The 24,808-nt window shown below is 48.7% G+C and overlaps 1 protein-coding gene across 1 annotated transcript in view; it reads left to right on the top strand.

The window, feature by feature from the left end:
• Positions 1-390: 390 nt before the first annotated feature.
• Positions 391-24,808, top strand: part of GDPD4 (glycerophosphodiester phosphodiesterase domain containing 4) — a 38,335-nt gene continuing 13,917 nt past the window's right edge. Inside the window, exons 1-8 of the mRNA XM_054388235.1 lie at positions 391-573; positions 2,028-2,131; positions 5,488-5,581; positions 14,502-14,561; positions 17,649-17,747; positions 19,692-19,785; positions 22,120-22,265; positions 24,087-24,169. Coding sequence (XP_054244210.1) covers positions 391-573; positions 2,028-2,131; positions 5,488-5,581; positions 14,502-14,561; positions 17,649-17,747; positions 19,692-19,785; positions 22,120-22,265; positions 24,087-24,169 — 863 coding nt within the window. The remainder of the gene's footprint in view (positions 574-2,027; positions 2,132-5,487; positions 5,582-14,501; positions 14,562-17,648; positions 17,748-19,691; positions 19,786-22,119; positions 22,266-24,086; positions 24,170-24,808) is intronic.

Here is a 24,808-nt window from a genome sequence, read left to right as displayed (position 1 = left end):
GGGGAGCTGCAACAGCTCCTCCCTACCCTGCTGTACACGAAAGGGACAAGAGACAGAGCAGAGTTGTTGTTGTTAATAGCAGTCACAACAAAGCAGTGCAGCCAAGGTCAGTAAAGCCAGGAGAAGCATCAGCCAGAGCTGAAGAAGAGAAAAGAGAGAGAGATTGTTTTGCAAACTAAATCTTATGGTAGATACCTCTCCAATGGGATTGTTCAGAACTCTCACTGTTTTCCTTTTTACACCCCGTGGTGATTTATTTACACCTGGCCACTTTCTCTGCAAGATCCGTGAACAGTGTTTCTTTTCTTGCGTCAAGCTATCGTCCCGTCTCAGCATAGCCTAAAGCTGCCACATCTTCTTTCAGGAGGAAGATGAGATAAAGCCACTCAGATGGAGGCCAGCTCCACCAGCCTCAAGAGGCTGAAGTTTGGGAAGCTGAAGGTGGTGCGCCGGCGCTTGCTGCAGAGGTACGAGCACCAGCCCTTCGTCTCCTGCCTGGCCGGGTTCTACAGCTGCCGCTGGAAGCGCTACCAGCGCAGGAAGACCGAGCCCGGGAAGTGCTGCTGCAAGACGGTAAAGTGGCTGAAAGCCAGCACAGATCTTCACTCCTCTGCAGGCACAGATCAGGCCAGGCTGACACGGGGGTGATCTCATGGGCCAAAGACATCCTTAGGTTGACTGTGAGCCAGCAATGTGCTCTTGTGGCCAGGAAGGCCAATGCCATCCTGGGGTGGATTAGAAGGGGAGTGGTTAGCAGGTCGAGAGAGGTTCTCCTCCCTCTCTACTCTGCCCTGGTGAGGCTGCATCTGGAATATTGTGTCCAGTTCTGGGCCCCTCAGTTCAAGAGGGACCTCAGGGAACTGCTTGAAAGAGTCCAGTGCAGAGCCACAAAAAATGACGAAGGGAGTGGAACATCTTCCTTACGAGGAGAGCCTGGGGGAGCTGAGGCTCTTGAGCTTGGAGAGGAGGAGCCTGAGAGGTGACCTCATTCATGTTTATAAATATGTAAAGGGTGAGTGCCAAGAGGATGGCGCCAGGCTCTGCCCTGTGATGCCCAGTGCCAGGACAAAGGGCAATGAGTGGAAGTTAAGGCATAGGAAGTTCATGGAAGCAGGAGGAAAAATATTTTCCCTGTGAGGGTGACAGAACACTGGAACAGGCTGCCCAGGGGGGCTGGGGAGTCTCCCTCTCTGGAGATATTTAAAACCTGCCCAGATTTGTTCCTGTGTGATCTGGTCTAGGTGATCCTGTCGTGACAGGGGGGTTGGACTGGATGATCTTTCAAGGTCCCTTCCAACCCTTAACATTCTGTGATTCTGTGATTGCCCAGGATCCTTTGCATCCCACTGCATCATTCTGGGATTATTAGATTTTGCTCTAAGTGTTTGGTATATTGCTTTTGAGGACATCCTCCTGGGCACAGGGCACAGGGAGAAGGGCAACAAAGCATGTCCAGAGAAAGGCAACAAAGCTGGTGCAGGGTCTAGAGAACAAATCTTATGAGGCTGGCTGAGGGAACTGGGGTTGTTCAGTGTGGAGAGAGGAGGCTGAGGGGAGGCCTCGTTGCTCTCTACAACTATCTGAAAAGAGGTTGGAGTGAGGTGGGGCTTGGTCTCTTCTCTCAAGTAACTAGTGATAGGACAATAGGAAATGGCCTGAGACTGTGCCAGGAGAGATTTATATTGAAAATTAGGAAAAAAATCCTTTACTGAAAGAGTGGTCAGGCACTGGAACAGGCTGCCCAGGGAGGTGGTGGAGTCACCATCCCTGGAGGTGTTCAAAAAAATGTGTGGACATGGCACTTTGGGTCATGGGTTAATGGTCATGGTGGGGTTAGGTTGATGGTTGGATTTGATGATCTTAGAGGTCTTTTCCAACTGAAACAATCCAGTGACTCTATAAGTCCTCTCCATATCTACTTCAGGAGGTCCAAGACCAAGCCATGTGTTTTAGGGACAGTAGCATTTGCTCTGACTGTTTTGGGGTAGTCAAGGCTCTGACCACTTGTCCTTCCTCTCTTCCTCCAGAGGGAATGTGTGTTCTTCCCATTGCTTGTTGGAGCTTTCTGCTTTTCTCTCGTCTTTCTGTACATGTGGGGTGAAGCAAAAAACGACTACAACAACTTTGACTGGTAAGTACTGTGTTTTCCAGCTCTCCCTCTCTTCAGGAAGGTCCCCGGGGAAGCTGGGGAGAGATCAGGATCCTCCTCAGTGGCTGCAGCAGGACATCTCAGCCATGAGATAGAGATGTGGATCTTTAAACTCTTGTTTACAGCATCCAGATTAACTGTGCAGTGGCTTCAGAGGTGCTGAGGTTCTACCCTTTACTTGGCTAAAATATTTAGGTGTTAGTGTGGATTTGGGAGAAAGGGGAGAAAGTTCACCATGAAAATTAGTGATTGAAGGGGACTAAACAGGTATAACATCTTTGTAGGTGCCATGGACAGTGGCACTGAGTGCACCCTCAGCAAGTTTGCTGATGACACCAAGCTGTGTGGTGCAGCAGACAGGCTGGAGGGAAGGGATCCATCCAGAGGGACCTGGACAGGCTGCAGAGCTGGGCACAAGCCAACCTCAGGAGGTTCAACAAGACCAAGGGCAGGGTCCTGCAGCTGGGTGGAGGCAATGCCAAGCACAAATGCAGGCTGGGCAGGGACTGGCTGGAAAGCAGCCCTGAGGAGAGGGACTTGGGGGTGCTGGTGGATGAGAAGCTCAGCAGGAGCTGTCAATGTGCACTTGCAGCCCAGAAAGCCAAGCAGAGCCTGGGCTGCATCAAGAGAAGTGTGGCCAGCAGGGCAAGGGAGGTGATTCTCCCCCTCTGCTCAGCTCTGCTGAGACCCCACCTGGAGTACTGCATCCAGTTCTGGAGCCTCTATTCCAAGAGGGATCTGGACATGCTGGAAGGTGTCCAGAGAAGGGCCACCAGGATGAGCAGAGGGCTGGAGCACCTCTCCTATGAGGAGAGACTGAAAGAGTTGGGGCTGTTCAGTCTGGAGAAGAGAAGGCTCTGAGGTGACCTTCTTGTGGCCTTCCAGTATCTGAAGGGGACTCCAAGAAAGCTGTGGAGGGACTTTTTAGGCTATCAGGTAGTGACAGGACTGGGGGGAATGGAATAAAGCTGGAAGTGGGGAGATTCAGGCTGGAAGTGAGGAAGAAGTTCTTCCTCATGAGAGTGATGAGAGCCTGGAATGGGTTGTCCAGGGAGGTGGTTGAGGCTCCATCCCTGGAGGTGTTTGCAGCCAGGCTGGATGAGGCTGTGGGCAGCCTGCTGTAGTGTGAGGTGTCCCTGGCCATGGCAGGGGGTTGGAACTGGCTGATCCTTGTGGTCCCTTCCCACCCTGACTGATTCTATGATTTTTTTTCTCTGAGTCCTTTCCCCCCCACCTGCTCACTCTGAAGAAATGTCCTGGCAGGCATCAGAGGCATTGCACAGGTATCTCACTGCAAAGGCAATTGCACATCCCCAGGCTCAAAAATCACAGAGCAGAGCTTTGTGCAAACCCTTCCCTTCTGCACTAGGCAGGTAACAGGTATGCAAATCTGACCCCTAAAATTAAATTAAACCTGCTCAAATTGGGTGCATTAAGAGGAGAGTGGTCAACAAGAGGAGAGAGATTCTCCTTCCCCTCCACTCTACCCTAGTGAGGTGACATCTAGAGTATTATCACAGTCTCACAGTATATCAGAGGTTGGAAGGGACCTCCAGAGATCATCAGGTCCAACCCCCCTGCCAGAGCAGGATCACTTAGGGTAGTCTGCACAGGAATGCATCCAGGTGGGTTTGGAAAGTCTCCAGAGAAGGAGACTCCACAACCCCCCTGGGCAGCCTGTTCCAGGGCTCTGTCCCCCTCAGTGTAAAGAAGTTTCTCCTCATGTGGAGGTGAAATCTTCTGTGCTGAAGTGTGAACCCATTGTTCCTTGGCTTATCACTGTGAACCACTGAGAAGAGCCTGGCCCCCTCCACTTGACACCCACCCCTCAGGTATTTATAGACCGTTGAGATATTTATTGTGTCAAGTTCTGGGCTCCCCAGTTCAAAAGAGTCAAGGAACTGCTGGAGAGAGTCCTACAGAGGCTATGAAGATGATGAGGGAACTGGAGCATCTCTTTGAGCAGGAAAGGCTGAGACAAGTGAAGCTGTTTAGTCTGGAGAAAAGACAACTGAGGGAAGGATCTTCTCAATGCTTGTCAATATCTAATGGGCACAGATCAAGAGGATGGGACCAGGCTCTTTTCAGTGACAGGACAAGGGTCACTGGGCACCAACTGGAACCCAGGGTGTCCCACCTGAACATGAGGACAAACTACTGTGAGGTTGACAGAGCACAGGACCTGGCTGCCCAGAGAGGCTGTGGAGTCTCCTTCTCTGGAGAGATTCCAAACCCACCTGGATGTTGCAATTCTGGGCAACCTGCTTTGGGTGACCCTGATTTGACAGGGGGATTGGACTAGGTGATCCCCAACTAGAGGTCCCTTTCAGCCCCCAACATTCTGATTTTCTCTGAAATAGTGAGGGTGGAGGTGTAATGATGGGATTCACCCTTGTTGTGCCCTTGGGTGCAATAAAAGCTTCCCTCTCTCTCTCCTTGAACTCTCTCTCTGCAACTTCCTGGTGTTTTCTTCTTCAGACCTTGACTCAGATCTCCTTTTTCCCATATACCCTGCACAACCAGAGGCAGACAAGGTGGACTGTTGGCCTGAGTCATGTCCTCTTAGGCTACCTTGACTGCAGCAAGGTGCTGTTCCTTCTAGTCAGCCTGGGAGCTCTCTGCAGCAAGACCATCAGTTTGGTCTTCTGTTTTACCACTGAGGTATTAGTCTGGTGGTTGATGTAATCATGGCTTTGGGGGATGGAAGCTCTTAGCCATTTTTCTATGCTACAGGGTAGGTTATTTCTCCCTTTTTGTTTCATTGCTTTAAAAATTCTGGAGAAGAGGAAGCTGAGGAGAGACCTCATTGCCCTCTACAGTTCCATGAAAGGAGGCTGCATTGAGGTGGGGTTTGGGCTCTGCTCCCTAGTCTCAGGTGATAGAAGGAGAGGACGTGGCACTTGGTGACATGGTTTAGTAGTCATGAGGTCTTGGGTGACAGGTTGGACTTTGATGATCCTTGAGGTCTTTTCCAACCTTATTGGTTCTGTGATTCTGTGAAATGGCCTGAAATTGTGCCAGGGGAGGGTTAGGTTGGAGATGAGGAACAATTTCTTTACTGCAAGAGTGGTCAGGGATTGGAAGAGGCTGCCCAGGGAGGTGGTGGAGTCTCCATCCCTGGAAGTGTTCAAGAAACCTGTGGCATGGCAGCTGGGGACATGGTTTAGTGGCCATGGTGGTGTTGGGTTGATGGTTGGACTCAATGATCTTAGAGGTCTTTTCCAACCCAAATGATTCTCTGATTCTGTGATCCCAACCTTTCAAGGTACAAGGCTGCTGTTCCTGTCCAGTCCCTGTGCTAAACACAAACACTAGCATAATATTTCATTGCTTTTTAGGTACAACTATGGGAACCTGGGCTTCTGGTTTCTCTGGTCTCTTGTTCTCCTGATTGTGGCTGCCATCCTCTTCATGTACATCACACTGTTACTGGTAAGTAATGCCCCTTGTATGCCAACCAGGATTTACAGTCCTAAAAAGTAAACATACAGGTGGCTTTAATGTGTCAGACCAAAGCTCAGCCTAGCCCCACACGTGATCCTTAATGGATACCTGGGGAAGACTGGCAACACAGCAATGTTTACAGTACTTCCTCCTCATGTCCACCTGCAGATGGCCAATGTCAGCTCAGGGATCTCTGAGTCAGATGTATTTTTCTTGATGATTTCCCTGTAATGATTAAGTTGAATCATTGACTCTCCTTGAATCCAAGGAAAGCTGAGCCAGCAGTGGCTAGATTTAGATTCAGGGGAAGCTAAAGACTGGTGCTTTGGCAGCAGGAAAGTATGGGGCTCTGAGTCACTCCTGGTGGTGATGTCATCAAAGCTGACTTATTCCTCTATTCCCGAGTAAAAAGATTCATTAGAAGAAGGGAAATGATATCACTGAAGCTGCCTTGACTCACTTTTCTTTGCTGAAGGGTTTCTGTCCAGGCAGGAACTACAGACATGGTCACAAGACACTGCTGAATTTCATGCCCAATGAGACAATGCTCCTGAAATCTTTACTTTTCCAAATCTTGTGATATTTTCTTTGGCTCTCTGATCTGCTTGACTTGCTGGAAGAACATCAAAAGCAAGACTTTCCAAAAGCTTCTACCCACTCATCCTTTTCTCACTGTCCTTACCCTCATAGGGGACCCCCAGATAAAGACAGAGCTGTGTTTCTACCTTCTGCATCCAGAGCTAACTAAAATCACTTTCACTCCAGGGAAACTCCAGGGACTGGAGCCCACATTCAGTTTTATGCCTGCTCCAACTTTCATTTTGAAATGTCAGGTGCTGAGGGTGAGGCTTTGACTCACCTTTGTGACCAAGACAACCAACTTTTATCATCAGTTCCTGCTGTTCTTAACCATTCCCTGCTGCGTCATCACAATAATCTGCCTGCAAATTGCTCATGGCAGCAGATCTCCTTTTGCTTTCTTCATGCAGCACCTAGTACAATATGTTGCTGGGGTCCTTTATCTCTGGTGCAGTACAAAAAAAATACTGATTTTTGTTCTAGTGTTAGCAACAAAACCCCCAAGTGATAAAAAAGGACAGCTGCTTGGCCATGCCCACGGCGATCAATAGCATCTTAAAAGCTGTGGACTGACTGAACTCAGAGTAGGACAAATAATATTTAATTACAAGGGTTTTGTGACACCCTGATTGGGTCTACAGCTCAATGTCTGTTATCCAATGGCTGTGGAGTAGTGTGGGTGCTTTGGTGGTTTCAGTGCTACTTTGGGCAGCTCAGAGCTTTGCCAGAGATGCCTGTGTGCCATAGATACCTCTGAGATCATACCTCAGCAAGCTGTAGATCTAGAGTCGACCTCAGGATCAGACTAAGCTATCATAGCACATGCTGGGAATGGGATTTAAAGGGTCTTCTGGGCTTGCAGAGCTCAAAGAGCCCTGGGGGTGGTGAGTCAGCTCAGTCGTGAGGTCTGGATCCAAACAGTGTCCCAGCAGTGGAGGAGTTTCATGTCTTTGTGATGATGACAAACTGTCAGGGCAGGTGATGGGCAAAGTAAAGCCAGAAAGGAAGATATGAAGTAAAACTGGTGTCCTGTATGGTTCAGTTTATCCTTGGTCCCACTCTTCACTGTCTAGACACATCTTTCTCTTCTCAGGAGTTCAGTTCTGTCTGAGGAGGCTAACAGAATTTCTCTTGCTCAGGAGGGTGAGCATGGATAGCTGAAAGAATAGAAATAGTCTGGATAGTATCAGACAAGTCCTACAAGAGAAACACTTCAGAGGTTCCTCTGCTCTGGAGACAGCCCCTGCAGTGAGGGTGCTTTCATGAAGCTAAGTGACCCACTCAAATCTCTTGGGGATTTCTAAGGGCACTTGCCTTGCTTGATTGCACCACTGTCATCCTGTCTCATTAGGCAAGATTACTGAAGGTATCTGTTTTAAGCTGTGGGGGCTGGAAGGCATGAGACCTCACATCATCAGAGCTGTTACCTAAATAGGATTAGGTCTTGAAGGAAAGGGGATTGAGGAAAATAATCATCACAAGTAATCACCACCACCATTCATGCTCCCACAAGCTCAAAGCATTCAGGGTCACACAATGGTCACATGCAGGCTCTTGTGAAGACTTGGCAATGCTCATGCCAGCAGGGCTCCTTTCACAGAGGACTCAACCTCCATTGCTGTTTGCAGACTTTCTCTGTCCCAGAGCCTGGCCTTCCACTGTAGCGTTTGGTGAGGTGCCCAGCAAAACACCAGCAGCTTCTGTTGAGATCTGACTTCAGAGGAAGTGTTCAGGGGAGGTCCTTCAAGGATAGCTAAGGAGTGAGGTGAGGCAAACTGACACTGAGATGATTACAGATTTGTTAATTACACATTCATGCACATCATTTGGATCATGCAGTGGCTCTTAAAGAAGGTGAGGACATTAAATAGTATGTGCTAAAGAGAGAGAAGAGTGGAGAGAGAAGTGAGATAAGACCAGAGGTAAGAGGAGGATATACTCAAGAACATCCAATGGAGAGCTTTGAGATGATTAAGGACTGGAGGACTGCCTCATGAGGACAGGCTGAGAGCCCTGGGGCTTTTTGGTCTGGAGAAGACTGAGAGGGGAATTTAATAAATGTTTATAAATACCTGAGGGCTGGGGGTCAAGAGGGAGGGGACAGGCTCTGCTCACTTGTGCCCTGTGATAGGACAAGGGGCAATGGATATAAACTCCAGCACAGGAGGTTCCACCTCAGCATGAGGAGGAACTTCTTCATTGTGAGGGTCACAGAGCACTGGAACAGGCTGTCCAGGGAAGTTGTGGAGTCTTCTTCTCTGGAGACTTTCAAGACCATCTGGATGCATTCCTGTGTGACCTGTGCTGGATTCTATGGTCCTGCTCTGGCAGGGGGGTTGGACTCAATGACCTTCGGAGGTCCCTTCCAACCCCTGACATCCTGTGATCCTGTGTGATCCTGAGAATTCCAGCAGGGTCCCATGTGGTTGATGCCTTCCTGGTGGTGGGTGCACCCCAGCAGTTGGTGGTACTGCCTTTAGTTCCTCAATTGCCCTTCATTCCTGCCTAGGGGTGGTTGGTAGAGGTGGTCCCATAGCAGGGCAGGTCACACATTGCTCGTGTGACGGTGCAGGTGCATTGGGACCCCAGCTTGGCTGGGTCACTCTTGTGCCTGTGCATGGTGGTGTGGTGGTGACAAGATGGCCCAGTGCTGCCAGTGTTCTGGGTGACTGTGGCTTCACCTCTGTTTGTGCAGACTCATTTGTGAAGGTGGCATCAACTGCCTTGAGTTGGCACAGGTGTGGGTACCCAAGGGGTGTCTGAACTTCTACTCAGCTCTGGTGAGGCCACACCTTGAGTACTGTGCCCAGTTTTGGGCACCTCAATACAAGAGAGATGTGGAGGTGCTGGAGCCTGTGCAGAGGAGGGCAAGGAAGCTGGGGAAGGGCCTGGAGAATAAATCTGATGGAGAGAGACTGAAGCAGCTGGGGCTGTTTAACATGGAAAAGAGGAGGCTGAGGGGAGACCTCATTGTAGTCGACAACTACCTGAAAGGACATTGTGGAGAGGCTGGTGCTGGTCTCTTCTCCCAGGTAATTAGTGATAGAACAAGAGGGGATGGCCTCAAGCTGTGACTGGGTAGGGTTAGACTGGACATTAGGAAACATTTTTTTGCAGCAAGAGTGGTCAGGCATTGGAATGGTCTGGGCAAGGATGTGGTTGACACTGGATATGTTAAAAGGTGGTTTGGATGTGGTGCTTGGGGTTATGATTTAGAGGTGAACCTCATGAAGTTTAATAAGGACAAGTGCAGGGTCCCATCATCAGTGGCACAGAGTCAACTTGGAGGCCTGTGGCAAGTGCTGTCCCCCAGGGATCGGTACTGGGTCCAGTTTTGTTCAACATCTTTATCAATGACCTGGATGAGGGCATTGAGAGTACCCTCAGCAAGCTCCTGAGGATACAAAACTGGGGGGGTTGGCTGACACCTGTCAGGCTGTGCAGCATCCAACATGACCTGGACAGGCTGAGAGCTGGGTGCAGGGAAGCCTCATGAAGTTCAATAAGGACAAGTGCAGGGTCCTACACCTGGGGAGAAATAACAACAGGCACCAGGATAGGTTAGAGGCTGCCCTGCTGGAAAGCAGCTCCACAGAGAAGGACCTTGGAGTGCTGGTGGACAGCAAGTTCTGCATGGAACAACAATGTGCTCTTGTGGCCAAGAGAGCCAATGGGATCCTGGGATGCATCAGGAAAGGTGTGTCCAGCAGGGCTAGGGAAGTTCTTCTACCTCTCTACTCTGCCCTGGGGAGACCACACCTGGAATCCTGTGTCCGGTTTTGGGCTCCCCAGTTGAAGAGAGACAGAGACCTGCTGGAGAGAATCCAAAGGAGAGCCATGAGGATGCTTAGGGGACTTGAGCATCTGCCCTGTGAAGAGAGACTGAGAGCCCTGGGGCTGTTTAGTCTGGAGAAGAGAAGACTGAGAGGGGATCTGATCAATGTCTATCAATATGCGAGGGGTGGGTGTCAAGTGGAGGGGGCCAGGCTTCACAGTGATAAGCCAAGGAACAATGGATTCAAGCTTGAACATAGAAAATTTCAACTCAACATGAGGAGAAACTTCTTTCCAGTGAGGGTGACAGAGCCCTGGAACAGGCTGCCCACGGGGGCTGTGGAGTTTCCTTCTCTGGAGATTTTCCAAACCCACCTGGATGCATTCCTGTGCAGACTACCCTAAGTGATGCTGCTCTGGCAGGGGGGTTGGACCTGATGACCTCTGGAGGTCCCTTCCAACCTGCGATATACTGTGAGACTGTGAAAGAGCACCCTGATGTTCTTGGTGGAGCAGAGAGCTTTTACAGCAACCAATGGCTGGTTTGGTTTTGTCTGTGAGCACTATACCCTCTTCCTTAATGATGGCACCCAACCTGAGCCTGCAAGCCTTCTTCCATCACCTTATTGTGAACCACTGAAGCAAACACTCTCCTGCCCAGGGGCAAAATGCTGCACAAAAAGCACTTGCGTTGTCTGTACAAAGACCCTCTCTGTCCACATGCATCATTGTAACTCTTTTCAGACAATCAGTTTCAATTAATTCAATTGTTCTCACTCTCCAAGACAATTTTCTCATCCCCATTACAGCTAAAAGGTTAAGCTGAGGGGTCTAACTGCAGGGCCATTCATGCTCAGTGGAGAAGAAAAAAGCTTTCCTTGTTCAGTCTTTTAAACACCATCAGGTAATATTTTCTTCTCTGCAGTTAAAAATATGTTAGTTGGAAGGGTTTTTGGGGAGGTGACTCATGACTGCAGGCTAAGAGAAAACTCAAAATAGTACATTGGCACTGAAGGCCAAACAGTGATCTCAAACATCCATCTCCAAAAGTCTAGGGTACCTTTTTTTTTTTTTTTTTTTTTTTTTGCCAGAAAGTGAGTGCAAGGACCTGAATTCTGCTGTTGTGAACATCTAAGTGAGCAGATGTTCCAGGGCAGTTGGGTGTCTAAGTGCTTGCCTCTGTGGCCTTGTGGTGCTAGGTTCACAGAATCATGGAATGGTCTGGGTTAGAAGGGACCCCCAAAGGTCATCTGGTCCAACCCCCTCTGCAGTCAGCAGGGACATTCTCAACTAGATCAGGTTGCCCAGAGCCCCCTCAAGACTCACCAGGGATGGGACCTCAATCTTCTCACTGGACAACCTGTTCCAGTGTTCCACTACCCTCAGGGTAAAGAATCTGTTCCTAACAACCAATCCAAATCTGCTTTTCTCTACTTTGAAGCCACTGCTCTCCAGAGCCTTCTCTTCTCCAGGCTGAACATCCCCACCTCCCTCAGCCTGTCCTTGTAACAGAGGTGCTCCAACCCCCCTGAGCATTTTCGTGGTTCAGGTCCATGTCTTTTCTGTATTGAGGGCTCCAGACTTGGATGCAGTACTCCAGGTGAGGTCTCACCAGAGCAAATCCCCTCTCTGGATCTGCTGCCAACACTGCTTTTGATGCAGCCCAGGCTGCCATTGGCCTTCTGTGCTGCAAGCTCACACTGTCTGCTCCTGTCCAGCTTCTTGTCCATCAGCATCCCCAAGTCCTTTCCCACAGGGCTGCTTTCTATCACCTCATCCCCCAGTGAGGATTGTTCTGGCCCAGGTGCAGAACCCTGCAATTGCTCTTGTTGAAGCTCATGAGGTTCAGAACCTGCCTAAGCCTCGCCAGCAGTGTTGAAATAAGTGCAAGGCCATTCACATGCTGAAGTAGAATGGGATTAAATATCTGTTGTGTATCTTTTTGCAGCATAGCCTTGTGGTCAGTGACTCAGAAAGAGGCAGGTAGATTGCGGAGGGGAGACATTTCCATATCTCATACTGTAGAAGAGAAGAATGCAAGTATTGGAGGCTGTAAGATTCAAGGAGATGATGGGCCTGGCAAAAAGGACCTTGGTCTAGTCTCAGCAGTATTAGTCACAAACATAGTGGTCCCCTAAGATCAGATATCAACAGACAATCCCAGGACATGTGTGGAAGCATTTTGGAGGAGCCAGCCCTGCTGTTGCTGGTTGTCACATTGCCTGAGGAAGACCTGTTCTAGGTTCAAGCATGTGGGACATTGCTGAAGGCAGATGCTGTCTGTGGCAGTGCATGTTGGGCAGGTTCTGAGGCCACTTTTGAGGAGCAGGATGCAGCTAGGTGATTGTGGCTTGAGATGCTAAGCTTCAGGGGTGCACAACACATGAGCTCACTGGTCCATCAATAATAGAATCAGAATCACAGAATGATTTGGAGTAGAAGGGACCTTTGAGTAGTTCCAACACCCCTGTCATGGACAGGGCCATCTTCCTCTAGAGCAGGTTGTTCAAAGGTCCCATTCAACCTGGCCTTGAACTCCTCCAGGGAGGTGATATCCAGGTGGGAGTGTCTCACCAGCTTCACTGCAAAGATTTCCTTCCTGATCTCCAGTCTAAATCTCCTCTCCTCCAGCTTCAATCCTTCATGGCCCTCCTCTGGGCTCACTCCAGCTGTCTAATGTCCCTCTTGCACCAGGGACCCCAGAACTGGGTGCAATACTCCAGGTTGTGTCAAATTGTCTTCTCCTACAGCAACCAACAATGAAACTGCAGGAGTTCCTTCTTCACCCTCTGAGGGTGACACCTAGGGATTGTTCTTCTTATAAGGTGATAGATGTTGTTTCCATCCATAAAAATGAGCTGACCCTCTGGTGGCACTCCCAGATGTGGTGCATCATTCATACAAGGGCTGTACTGCAGTAGCAGGAGAGAGTCTGGTTGGGCACAGCCTGTGGCATGAAGGCTTTGGCTGCACCTTGAGGATGGACCAGGCCTTTGTGTAAGAAAGCTTGCAGAAAAGGAGCAAAGTGTCTTTTTTTTATTTTCCTCCTTCTTGTTTTCTGAAACAGCTTATTTAAATGGGGCTGGCTTAAGATCTTCAGCAGTAATTCAATTCTCTCTGAACTGCTCCCATGGTTATCCACCACAGACTAGGTGTAGGATTCAATTAGAGGAGGCTAATGTGTCAAGAAGCACTTAAAAGTTGATCTGTGTTCTCTGCTGAGCTTTTATCTTGCTTTAGATCAGCATGAGCTTGGAAAGAGAGCGTTTGTAGCTGGATGGGAAACATTTTATATTCTTTTGTAGCTGTGTTTTGGGAGGGAAGAGCTTTCCCCCCTAAATCTGCCCTTTTCATGCAATCCCTCCATGCTACAGTCTGGAGGGACCTGCATCATAAATATTCCTTCTCATACTAATGTCTAGTAACAGATACTTTTCTCTAAACCCTGATATCACAGAATCTCAGAACAGTAAGTGTTGGAGGGGACATCCAGTCCAACCCCCTTGCTCAAGTAAGGTCACCCAGAACAGGTTGCCCAGGATCCCAATGGCCAGGTGGGTTTGGAATCTCTCCAGAGAATGAGGCTCCACAACCTCTCTGGGCAGCCTGCTCCAGTGCTCCATCATCCTCACAGTAAAGAAGCTTTTTTTTTTATGTTCCTATATCTGGTGATACTTGTCCCCAAGGTGTCTCTTACAGTGGTCAGGAAACTTGCCCCTGACACTCAGATTCCTGAGCATAGGCTTGTGCCTCTTCACATCAGCAAGCTGCTTCTGGTGAAATTTGTCACCAAGGTCATGGGTTGCTTAGATTTGGGAAGAATTGAAGAAGCTCAGCTTCAGAGTAATTTCTGTCTTTCCTCATCCTTTGCTTCTTGGTGTTCAAGGCTTTTTGGGTTGTCTTCAGCCTTGGCTGAGGTTTGCTCCATGCCTCACAGGAACTCACCCCAAGGGCTCCAACTTGCCATCTGAGGGAAAGAACATACCAGCCACCAAAACCTAAGAGCATCTGAATCTCCAGGACAGTTTGTCCTCTTCTGAGATGTGCCTGTCTCTTATATTTCCTGCCATGACTATGGGAGTATTGCCTTCTTTGCTGTCTGCTCTGTATTTTTGTGGTGCTTTGGAGGCATTTTTTCCTCCTTGACCTCTCTCCTGTGGTTTCTAGACCTCTAATCACAACAGCAGCAAACAGACAAGGTTAGTGCTGTATTGGTTGCTACCATACAAGTTGACCCTGGCCATCAGTCCTCTGTCAGAATTTGTACTCACAAAGAAAAGCCTTTGAAAGAGTGTAGACCAAAGTGACCAGCTGTCTGAAAGGGTTTTGATCCTGCAGGGAAGCCTAGATATGTGCTTGGCCATTTCAGAAGCATTTCTACTGTGGCAAAACCTCACTTCTCTCCATACACCTGCTCTGCTAACAGCCTTGACATTGTGCAGGAAGATCTAATGAAAAATGGTCTGCCAATGCAAAAATAATTCTACAAACACCTCACTGAACACACTTGATCATCTTCTACCAGGGTGCAAACAATCTCTTCTTGATTTCCCAGGTCCTAGCCCTGTGCTTGCTTGCAGAAGGCCAGCAGCTATACCTACACTGGAGCCACAAGGTGAGAAGAATCAGGGCTTGCTGGTAACTCTAATCCATGCTTTAGAGCAACTGAGTCTGTGGTGTTTCTCTGAATGAAAAAAAAAAACATCTTAGATTATGGAAAAGACTGCAGAGAGAGACTCTCTTCCCTCTCTTCTTTCTCTCCCATAAGATATCTTATAATGTTATTCCCATATGGAAATGTTATCTTATTCCCATAAGATATGTAAGTTTTCTCTAAGGAGATTTCAGATACCCAGAAGAATATCTCCACCCAAGTTGATCACCTAAACTCCCTTTGCAGTCAGTGGAGGGAAGTGAATCCTCTGAAGATACAATTCATCCAGCTGGTCATAGACACCTAAATTAAGATGGGATGAATCACACTTAAAGTACCTTTCCCCCCACTGATGCTAAAAGGAGTCTGCAGTGACTCATTCAGGTGAAGATGTCTATATTTGACATGTCTACAGGTGGTAACATGAGGAGAAAAGCCAAGTTTTCATGAGGAGCAGAGCATAATGTTCTGCAGCAGAGTCCAGCAGCAGTGAAACCAGTGGCTGCTAGTTCTGGCAAGGCAACCTTGATCTCCAGAGGTCCCTTCCAAACCCTAACATCCTGTGATCCTGTTTCCAAGCCATCCTGGTGCCTTATGCCTCTTTTGGTGTTTGAGAAATACCACTTGGCAGAAACAAATCCTTAGAGAGGATGTATTAGAATCATAGAATCCTAGAATCAGTCAGGGTTGGAAGGGACCACAAGGATCAGCCAGTTCCAAGCCCCCTGCCATGGCCAGGGACACCTCACACTACAGCAGGCTGCCCACAGCCTCATCCAGCCTGGCTGCAAACACCTCCAGGGATGGAGCCTCAACCACCTCCCTGCACAACCCATTCCAGGCTCTCACCACTCTCATGGGGAAGAACTTCTTCCTCACCTCCAGTCTGAATCTCCCCACTTCCAGCTTTATTCCATTCCCACCAGTCCTGTCACTACCTGAGATCCTAAAAAGTCCCTCCCCAGCTTTCTTGTAGCCCCCTTCAGATACTGGAAGGCCACAAGAAGGTCACCTCAGAGCCTTCTTTTCTCCAAACTGAACAGCCCCAACTCTTTCAGTCTGTCCTCATAGGAGAATCACCTTCCTTAAGAAATTCCCAAGGCATGTAAAAAATGAGCCTCCAGCCATGCAGTTTAGGGGATTGCAAGGCTTGCAGTGGAAGGGAAGAGCAGAACATGCAGCCACTTGCTCCTGTGTTTCTTCAGGTAATGGTAGGACTAGGGGGAATGGGGAAAAAAATAGAGATGGGTAGATTCGGATTGGATGTCAGGAAGAAGTTTTTCACTATGAGGGTGGTGAGACACTGGAAGAGTTTGCCCAGGGAGGTGGTAGAAGCCTCATCCCTGGAGGTTTTTAAGGCTGGTGGTGGCTCTGGGCAACCTGATTTAGGGGGAAGTGTCCCTGCCCATGGAAGAGGGGATTGGAACTATATGATCCTTGAGGTCCCTTCCAACCCTAACAATTCTATGATTCCTTATTGAAACCTTTCAGCACTTAAAGGGGGCCTGTAAGAAGGTTAGGAGCAGACATTTCAGCAGAGCCTGTTGTGACAGACCAGGTGGTGATGGTTTTAAACTGAAAGACAGGAGATTTAGCCTGGATAGAAGGAAAACATTTTTTACAATGAAGGTGGTGAAACACTGTCCCAGGTTGCCCAGAGAAATGGTAGAAGTCCCATACCTGGAAACATTCCAGATCAGGTTGGATGGAGCTCTGAGCAACCTGATCTAGTTGAAGATGCTCCTGCTGACTGCAGGTGGGGTTGGACTAGGTGACCTTTAAAAGTCTTTTCCAACTTCTGCTTGCCATTAGTTCTCAGCAGATAGATGATGTATCAAGAAGAACCTCCCATCAGTACTGTGCTGGTACCAAACTGAGCCAGAAGCTGAAGAATAGACTGAAGCCTCTTGCAAACAGCTCATAGCATAAAGAAGCTGTGGTGTTGTCTCTTTTGGGTGTAATTAATCACTTCTGAAGTCAGGTTAGGGATTTAATGTAAGATGGTCATCCAGGCTCTATCTACATGGAGAGAGATGAGAGAGAGATTTCTTCATCATAAGGCAAGCAGGAATGGATTACCTCTGGATATCCCTCTCTTTCTCCAGTGATTATGGGAAACCTGAAGGCTAACTTAGTTGGGTACCCGACTTTTAAGATCACTCTTGCCATATAGAAAAGCCAGTCACAGGATCACAGGATGTTAGGGGTTGAAAAGGACCTCTGAAAATCATTGAGTTCAACCCCCTTGCCAGAGCAGGACCATAGAACCTAGCACAGGTCACACAGGAACATATCCAGATGGGTCTTGAGAGTCCCCAGAGAAGGAGACTCCACAACCAGTGCTCTGTGACCCTCACAGTGAAGTTGTCCCTCCTCATGTTGAGGTGCAACCTCCTGTGCTGTAGTTTATATCCATTGCCCCTTGTCCTATCACAGGGTGCAACTGAGCAGAGCCTGTCCCCTCCCTCTTGACCCCCAGCCCTCAGATATTTAAAAATATTTATTAAATCCCCTCTCAGTCTTCTCTTCTCCAGACTAAACAGCCCTAGGTCTCAGCCTCACAGGACAGTGCTTCAGTCCCTTAATCATCCTGGTAGCCCTCCATTGGACACTCTTGAGTCCCTCTTGAACTGGGGAGCCCAGAACTGGATGCAATATTCCAGGTGTGACCTCACCAGGGCAGAGTAGATGGGGAGGGGAATCTCCCTGGATCTGCTGGATACACTCCTCTTAATGTACCCCAGGATTCCATTGGCCTTCTTGGCCACAAGGGCACATGGACAACTTGTTATCCACCAGGACTCCCAGGTCCTTCTCCACAGGGCTGCTGTCCAGCAGATCACCTCCCATCCTGTACTGGTGCAGTCAATAGCACTGCTGGTCTGGTTTTAGTCCCATTGGATCTTTCTGTCTCTGTACTGACATAGTCAAGCTCCTGCATCCTAAATGTATTCAGTCCAAGCTGCTTAAATAAGCCTAAGTCAGATAGGTGGCAAACACCTTGTGCAGAAGTGCTGAAACTGATTTTTGTCCTCTTTGCCTCCCCAGATTGGGACTTTTCTTGTTCTTGGCTTCTCTGTCACAGCCCTCTTCATTTTATCAGTACTTTGGGGAGATCAATGGAAAACTGTCCGCCTGTCATTCCAGGTAAGATGGGATGGGAGGTCTATTAGAAAGAACAACTTGGTTATAGAAATATTTTGTGGCAAATGGTAGGAAATATTCCATACAGTGAGTGGTTTTCACCTGGATTTTTCTGGCAGGACACATGGGTTTGAACAAACTTTTATTATGGCTTAATTTTCCTGAGAGCAAAAGGAAGCCAAGACTTGAAGTTGAGTTTCAAGCTGTCTGATGTAGCCCACCTCAAGCTATCTGATGTAGCAGACCTCACTTTGGGGAAGCCACATCCCTTGTAAATTGTTCTTTTTGGCAAAAATGTTGTAGTTGTGCTGCTGATTTGAAGGTGCCCAGGGCAGGTAAATCAGACTCCTTTGGCTGTTAGGGCTTCTAGAGCAAGAACTCTCCCTAATCACCTCCTTCTCCTACTCCTGTTTATCATTAGCTCAATTTCAGTCTGCTGTGACTCAGAAGAACTTCATCTTCTGAAGGAAGGACATTACGGAGCTTTTAGAGAGTAGGTGGGGAAGACTGGTGTCAGGTGGGACAACATGCTGGAAGCAAGAGATCAGAGTGCCTGGTGTGCTGGCTTCCTTGACTCTCACCAGATCTGAAAATGGAGGCAAGATCTACCCAGTGCTCTTTAGTGTCTGAGCAGCTGGGTCCCCCCACACATTGGAAAGGAGGAGGTTTAGAATCACAGAATCATTTAGGTTGAAAAAGACCTTTGAGGTCACTGAGTCCAACCATTAATCTAGCACTGCTGAGTCCAGTATGTAGCCTTTGACTACACAGCTGCCTTGCAGAAGTTCTTTGGTCCCATCACCTCTCTGATGTGATGGATGAGAAGGAGAAGGATGCATATGGACTGGAATCCTCAGTCACAGTGTTTGAAGGGTGTGGTTAACTGCATATTCCTACTTTATAGAGTTTGGTGCACTGGCAAAGGTAACGAGAAGCCATCAGCTTCTCCTCCCTCATACAGACTCCAGAGGAGATGGATGAACAGAAGGAGACACAAGAGCCTTTGGGTTCTCCACAGGTGCTCTTTATTTTGGGAGGGCATGACCTTGGGGATGCTTCACATGGCCTCCCACTGCTGTTTCCAAAGCACATGAATCTCTTGTAGATTCTGTGTCGTGCCCATTATAGTCCTGCAAAGCTATCTCAAATACCATGGAGATCTCAGGTGGCACCTCTGTTTATGCAACTGGTCAGCAAGTGCTGGAATAAGCTGTCTGGGGCAGACAGTATCAGATGCAAAAGCATCTCTCACTGACTGCTGCTTTCTTCAACCCTTCCAGCTTAGAGAATCAGGCATGGGCTAAGCAATAGGAAAAGAATACATCTGGATAGCTTCTTTTCCCAGCTTATACTTTAATAACTCTCAGTTCTAGCTCAAACAGAAAACATGGGGCTCTGCTGAGCATGAGAAAATGATGGTCTGGTTTCTTTGACAGGTTTGCCTTTGACAGTTTTATGGGAAGTGTGTGACACCAACATCCACTGAGTGTCTGCACAAGTGCCAAACTCTGCCTGCCTGGCTTCCAGCTCTGCTCATGCATTCATGAGAAGCACAGAAATGATATCAGTTGAATGATTTAGCTGCAGTGTAGCATGGAGATGGTTGTCACCTGGATGGGATTGGATTGGATTAGACTGAATTAAACTGGAAACTCCCTTGAACACACTCACAGATGAAGGTGCTCATGAATGAGGACAGCTGTGTCCCCTTCAGCTGACTTAGGAGAAAGGAGAGTTGTGTAGTGCAGTGAGGAACACTCCTCAGCCTGAGGAGCTGGCCTGGTTGAGGGCACAGATCTTGTCTTTCAACTCCAGAAGACCGGTGGATCCCACAGAAGTCAGGAGAGAGGTTGAAGTGCTGGAATTTTCATCTGGTGTCCACCCAGGTGGAATACTGTAGCTATGTTGGTGTTTGGCCTTTGACTAAAATCCTTCTCTCTTTGTCAGATCACAGCTCCCTATCTCCACATAGGGGCAATAACCCTCATGGTCCTCCTCTCCTGGCCCGTGGCTCTTCATGCTATCAGAGCAGACAAGAAAGGTACAGTAGCTTTGCTTCCTGCTCTTTATGTGAAAAAAGATGTATATCAGTGTGGGGAAAAAGGTGGGCAGGAGCTTTTTCTCCAGTCCACTCTAAGTTAGTGCATCTCAGAAGAAGCCAGGTGAGACAGTGGGAAGAGCTTTTTGCTCAGTTCCTAGTGTCATGTCATGGGAAGTTCCTGTGCACCTCCAGGAAGTGTGACCAAGCAGTGTAAGGACAAAGTCAGATTCCAGGAACAAGTGCAGAAGAGCCTGGCTCAGGGACTGGCTTCTTTAATCTGACCTAGGCTCTCCATTTAACCCAAATTATCTGCATGACATCCATCTACAGATGATGATTTGTGACAAGAGTTTAAATGGGCTGGTGAAAGCATTTTTCTTCCTTGCCCAGGATTGTTCTTGTTGAACTACAACTGAGGAGGTTGGGGATGAGTATGCTGAGACCCTAGAAGTTACACTCCACCATTAATGGTGGACTGTAATCCACTGATGGCCACTAATGGACATCCAGCTCAAAGTATCAACTTGGTTTAATACTAAGTTCCTTCAAAGCCATTGGCACAATGTGCAGAGCAGTGGTGGTAGCCATCCAAGATAGACAGGTTGGTGCACAGCTGCTCAGTTCTCAGAGGAACTGTTTTATTCCCTGAGTTGAAACCTCCCTGGGGCTCTTGAGCAATGTATCAAGAGACAGTGGGCAAGTTTCTGAGATGTAATACTCATGCAGTTAGAGGCTGTAGGATTCTGGAGGTAGTTGACTGCAATCTGAATTAACCAGGGAGGTACTCAACAGGAAGAAAGGTTCCTCCTCTTCTTCACTGTGAATGAGACTTCAAAGTGTTGCTTTTTCTTCTCTGAGTAAGAAAAAAATTGGCATCATAGAATACCAATTTGGAAGAGACTTCAAGGATCTCCTGGCCCAACCTTTCTTGGGAAAAGCATCACTCTGCTGAGGATTGTTTGCCTACAGATGAGGGATATTTCACTGCACCATCTCTAAAGAAAAAGAACTGAAGGCCATGTCTTGCTGGAAGACATAGTGAGATGTATGTGAGATGTATGGATAAAGAATTGGCTTGATGGCTGCACCCAAAGAGTGGCTGTCAATGACTCCATGTCCCAGTGGAGGCCAGGGACAAGTGGAGTCCCTCAGGGCTCAGTCCTGGGACCAGGCTTGTTCAACATCTTTGTGGGTGCCATGGACAGTGGCACTGAGTGCAGCCTCAGCAAGTTTGCTGATGACACCAAGCTGTGTGGTGCAGCAGACAGGCTGGAGGGAAGGGATCCATCCAGAGGGACCTGGACAGGCTGGAGAAGTGGGCACAAGCCACCTTCAGGAGGTTCAACAAGACCAAGGGCAGGGTCCTGCAGCTGGGTCAAGGCAATCCCAAGCACAAATCCAGGCTGGACAGGGACTGGCTGGAGAGCAGCCCTGAGGAGAGGGACTTGGGGGTGCTGGGGGATGAGAACCTCACCAGGAGCTGTCAATGTGCACTTGCAGCCCAGAAAGCCAAGCAGAGCCTGGGCTGCATCAGGAGAAGTGTGGCCAGCAGGGCAAGGGAGGTGATTCTCCCCCTCTGCTCAGCTCTGCTGAGACCCCACCTGGAGTACTGCATCCAGTTCTGGAGCCTCTATTCCAAGAGGGATCTGGACATGCTGGAAGGTGTCCAGAGAAGGGCCATGAGGACGAGCAGAGGGCTGGAGCACCTCTCCTATGAGGAGAGACTGAGAGAGTTGGGGCTGTTCAGTCTGGAGAAGAGAAGGCTCTGAGGTGACCTTCTTGTGGCCTTCCAGTATCTGAAGGGGGCTCCAAGAAAGCTGGGGAGGGACTTTTTAGGCTATCAGGTAGTGACAGGACTGGGGGGAATGGAATAAAGCTGGAAGTGGGGAGATTCAGAGTGGATGTGAGGAAGAAGTTCTTCCCCATGAGAGTGGTGAGAGCCTGGAATGGGTTGTGCAGGGAGGTGGTTGAGGCTCCATCCCTGGAGGTGTTTGCAGCCAGGCTGGATGAGGCTCTGGCCAGCCTGATGTAGTGTGAGGTGTCCCTGGCCATGGCAGGGGGGTTGGAACTGGATGATCCTCGTGGTCCCTTCCAACCCTGACTGATTCTAGGATTCTATGATTCTATTAATTAAAGCCCAAAACCTTCAGTCTTAGCTTAGCCCACATCCTTGCTTTGACCAACCTGGTTTCCTGGGCTACATTGTTTGGAGAGAAATTGAAAACCTGGGCAAGAAGGGATGGAAAAAGGGATGGGACAAAGCCCAGCAGCTTCTTAGTAAACACATGTTGCCACATGGATTAACTCGAGCCTTCCTCCTTCAAATTCTTTCAGTTGTTCAGGTGATAATTGTTGGTCCATACCTGGCTATCCTTCTCTTTCTTTTCTTGATACCTCTGGGGATGTACTCTCCTTGCATCAGAGAGATGGGGACACTTGGGCCAAAGCCAGCCCTCATTGGACACCGTGGAGCACCAATGGTAGGTCTGGAGAAGTTATTTTACATCATTTCTTCATCCTTGCTACCTTCATCATCATCTTCACAGAATCACAGAATTATTGAAGCTGGAATAGACCTCTGAGATCATCAAGCTCAGCCTGTGACCTAACACCACCACACTGACCAGAACATGTCACTAAGTGCCACATCCAGCCTCTCCTAAAACACCCCCAGGTGACTCCACCACGTCCCTGGACAGTCCATTCCAGTGCCTAATCCATTCCACTGTTGTGTTTTTTTTTTTTTTTTCCCATGAAATCTGTGGAAGGTGAGAGGGGAGATATTTCCATTTGGAAATGCATGCCAAAGGCATCAGAGGGGCTTGGTAAAAAGGTCTGTCCTGGGACCTGTGCTGCTTAATATTTTTATCAATGTAATAGAAAGTGGGATTGAGGCACCATCAACAAGTTTGCAGGTGACACCTAGCTGAGTGCTGCTCTTGATACACCAGAGGGACAGGATGGCATCCAGAGGGACATGGACAAGCTGGAGAGCTGAGCCTAGGTGAACCTCATGAGCAAGTGCAAGGGTTCTGCACCTGGGCCAGAACAATCCTTGCTATCCATACAGACTGGGGGAGGAAGGGATAGAGAGCAGCCCTGAGGAAAAGGACTTGGGGGTGCTGATGGATGAGAAGCTGGACAGGAGCAGGCAGTGTGAGCTTGCAGCACAGAAGACAAATCACATCCTGGGCTGCATCAAAAGCAGTGTGGCCAGCAGATGGAGAGAGGTGATTCTGACACTTTGCTGTGGTGAGACCTTACCTGGAGTACTGCATCCAGATCTGGAGCCCTCAATATAGAAAAGGCATGGACCTGATGGAGCAGGTCCAGAGGAGGGCCATGAGAATGCTCAGGGGGTTGGAACACCTCTGCTACAAGGACAGGCTGAAGAAGCTGGGGGTGTTCTGGCTGGAGAAGAGGAGGCTCTGGGGAGACCTAATAACAGCCTTCCAGTACCTGAAGGGGGCTGCAAGAAGGCTGGAGAGAGACTGTTTGCAAAGGCCTGCAGTGGTAGGACAGTGGACAATGGCTTCAAACTAGAGAAGAGTATATTTAGGTTGAATGTTAGGAACAGGTTCTTTATTATGAGGGTGGTGGAACACTGGAATAGGATGCCCAGGGAGGTGGTTGGGGCCCCATCCCTGGAGATGTTCAAGATGAGGTTCAACAAGGCATGGGGCAACTTGATCTAGTTGAGGATGTCTTTCAATATCTGAAGGAGGCCTACAAGAAAGCTGGGGAGGGACTTTTTAGGATCTCAGGTAGTGATAGGACTGGGGGGGAATGGAATAAAGCTGGAAGTGGGGAGATTCAGGCTGGAGGTGAGGAAGAAGTTCTTCCCCGTGAGAGCCTGGAATGGGTTGTGCAGGGAGGTGGTTGAGGCTCCATCCCTGGAGGTGTTTGCAGCCAGGCTGGATGAGGCTGTGGGCAGCCTGCTGTAGTGTGAGGTGTCCCTGGCCATGGCAGGGGGGTTGGAACTGGATGATCCTTGTGGTCCCTTCCAACCCTGACTGATTCTATGATTCTATAATTCTATGTCCCTGCTGACTGCAGAGGGCTTTGGACTAAATGACCTTTGGAGGTCCCTTCTGACCTGAGCTGTTCTATGATACACTTCCTAAGGGGCAAGATGGGTTTGGTGGCTGAAGTGGAAGGAAACAACAGCAGACTTTAATAAGATAATGCTGTTCCCTTGAAAAAAAACAGAGGTGTTAGAAAGAACTTAGAGAGTCCTCCAGAGGTTATTTGAATATTACCTGCTCATGAACTTTGTTTGTTTCCTTATTTATTTTTTTTAGCTGGCACCAGAAAACACTGAGATGTCATTTCAGAAGACCATTGAACATGGTGGAGATGGTCTTGAAACAGATGTCACCATCAGGTAAAGGGAAAACCTCACATCTCACAGAACTTGTGCTGCTGCTTCCTAGAGCTGCCAGTGTACACTCGCAGCCCAGAAAGCCAATTGTATCCTGGGCTGCATCAAGAGAAGTGTGGCCAGCAGGGCAAGGGAGGTGATTCTCCCCCTCTGCTCAGCTCTGCTGAGACCCCACCTGGAGTACTGCATCCAGTTCTGGAGCCCCTAATACAGGAAAGATCTGGAGGTGCTGGAACATGTCCAGAGAAGGGCCACCAGGATGATCAGAGGGCTGGAGCACCTCTGCTATGGAGACAGACTGAGAGAGTTGGGGCTGTTCAGTCTGGAGAAGAGAAGGCTCTGAGAAGACCTTACTGTGGCCTTCTAGTATCTGAAGGGGGCTACAAGAAAGCTGGAGAGAGACTTTTTAGGATCTCAGGTAGTGATATGTCTAGGGGCAATGGAGCAAAACTAGAAGTCAGTAGATTCAGATTGAATGTTAGGAAGAAGTTCTTCACCATGAGGGTGGCGAGACACTGGAACAGGTTGCCCAGGGAGGTGGAAGCCTCATCCCTGGATGTTTTTAAGGCCAGGCTGGATGTGGCTGTGAGCAACCAGATGTAGTGTGGGATGTCCCTGCCCATGGCAGGGGGGTTGGAACTA

The sequence above is a fragment of the Indicator indicator genome, chromosome 1, assembly GCF_027791375.1.
Source record: "Indicator indicator isolate 239-I01 chromosome 1, UM_Iind_1.1, whole genome shotgun sequence".
Classification (NCBI taxonomy): Eukaryota; Metazoa; Chordata; class Aves; order Piciformes; family Indicatoridae; genus Indicator; species Indicator indicator.
The sequence above is the reverse complement of the archived record's forward strand: the minus strand, read 5'-3'. Positions and strand labels throughout refer to the sequence as shown.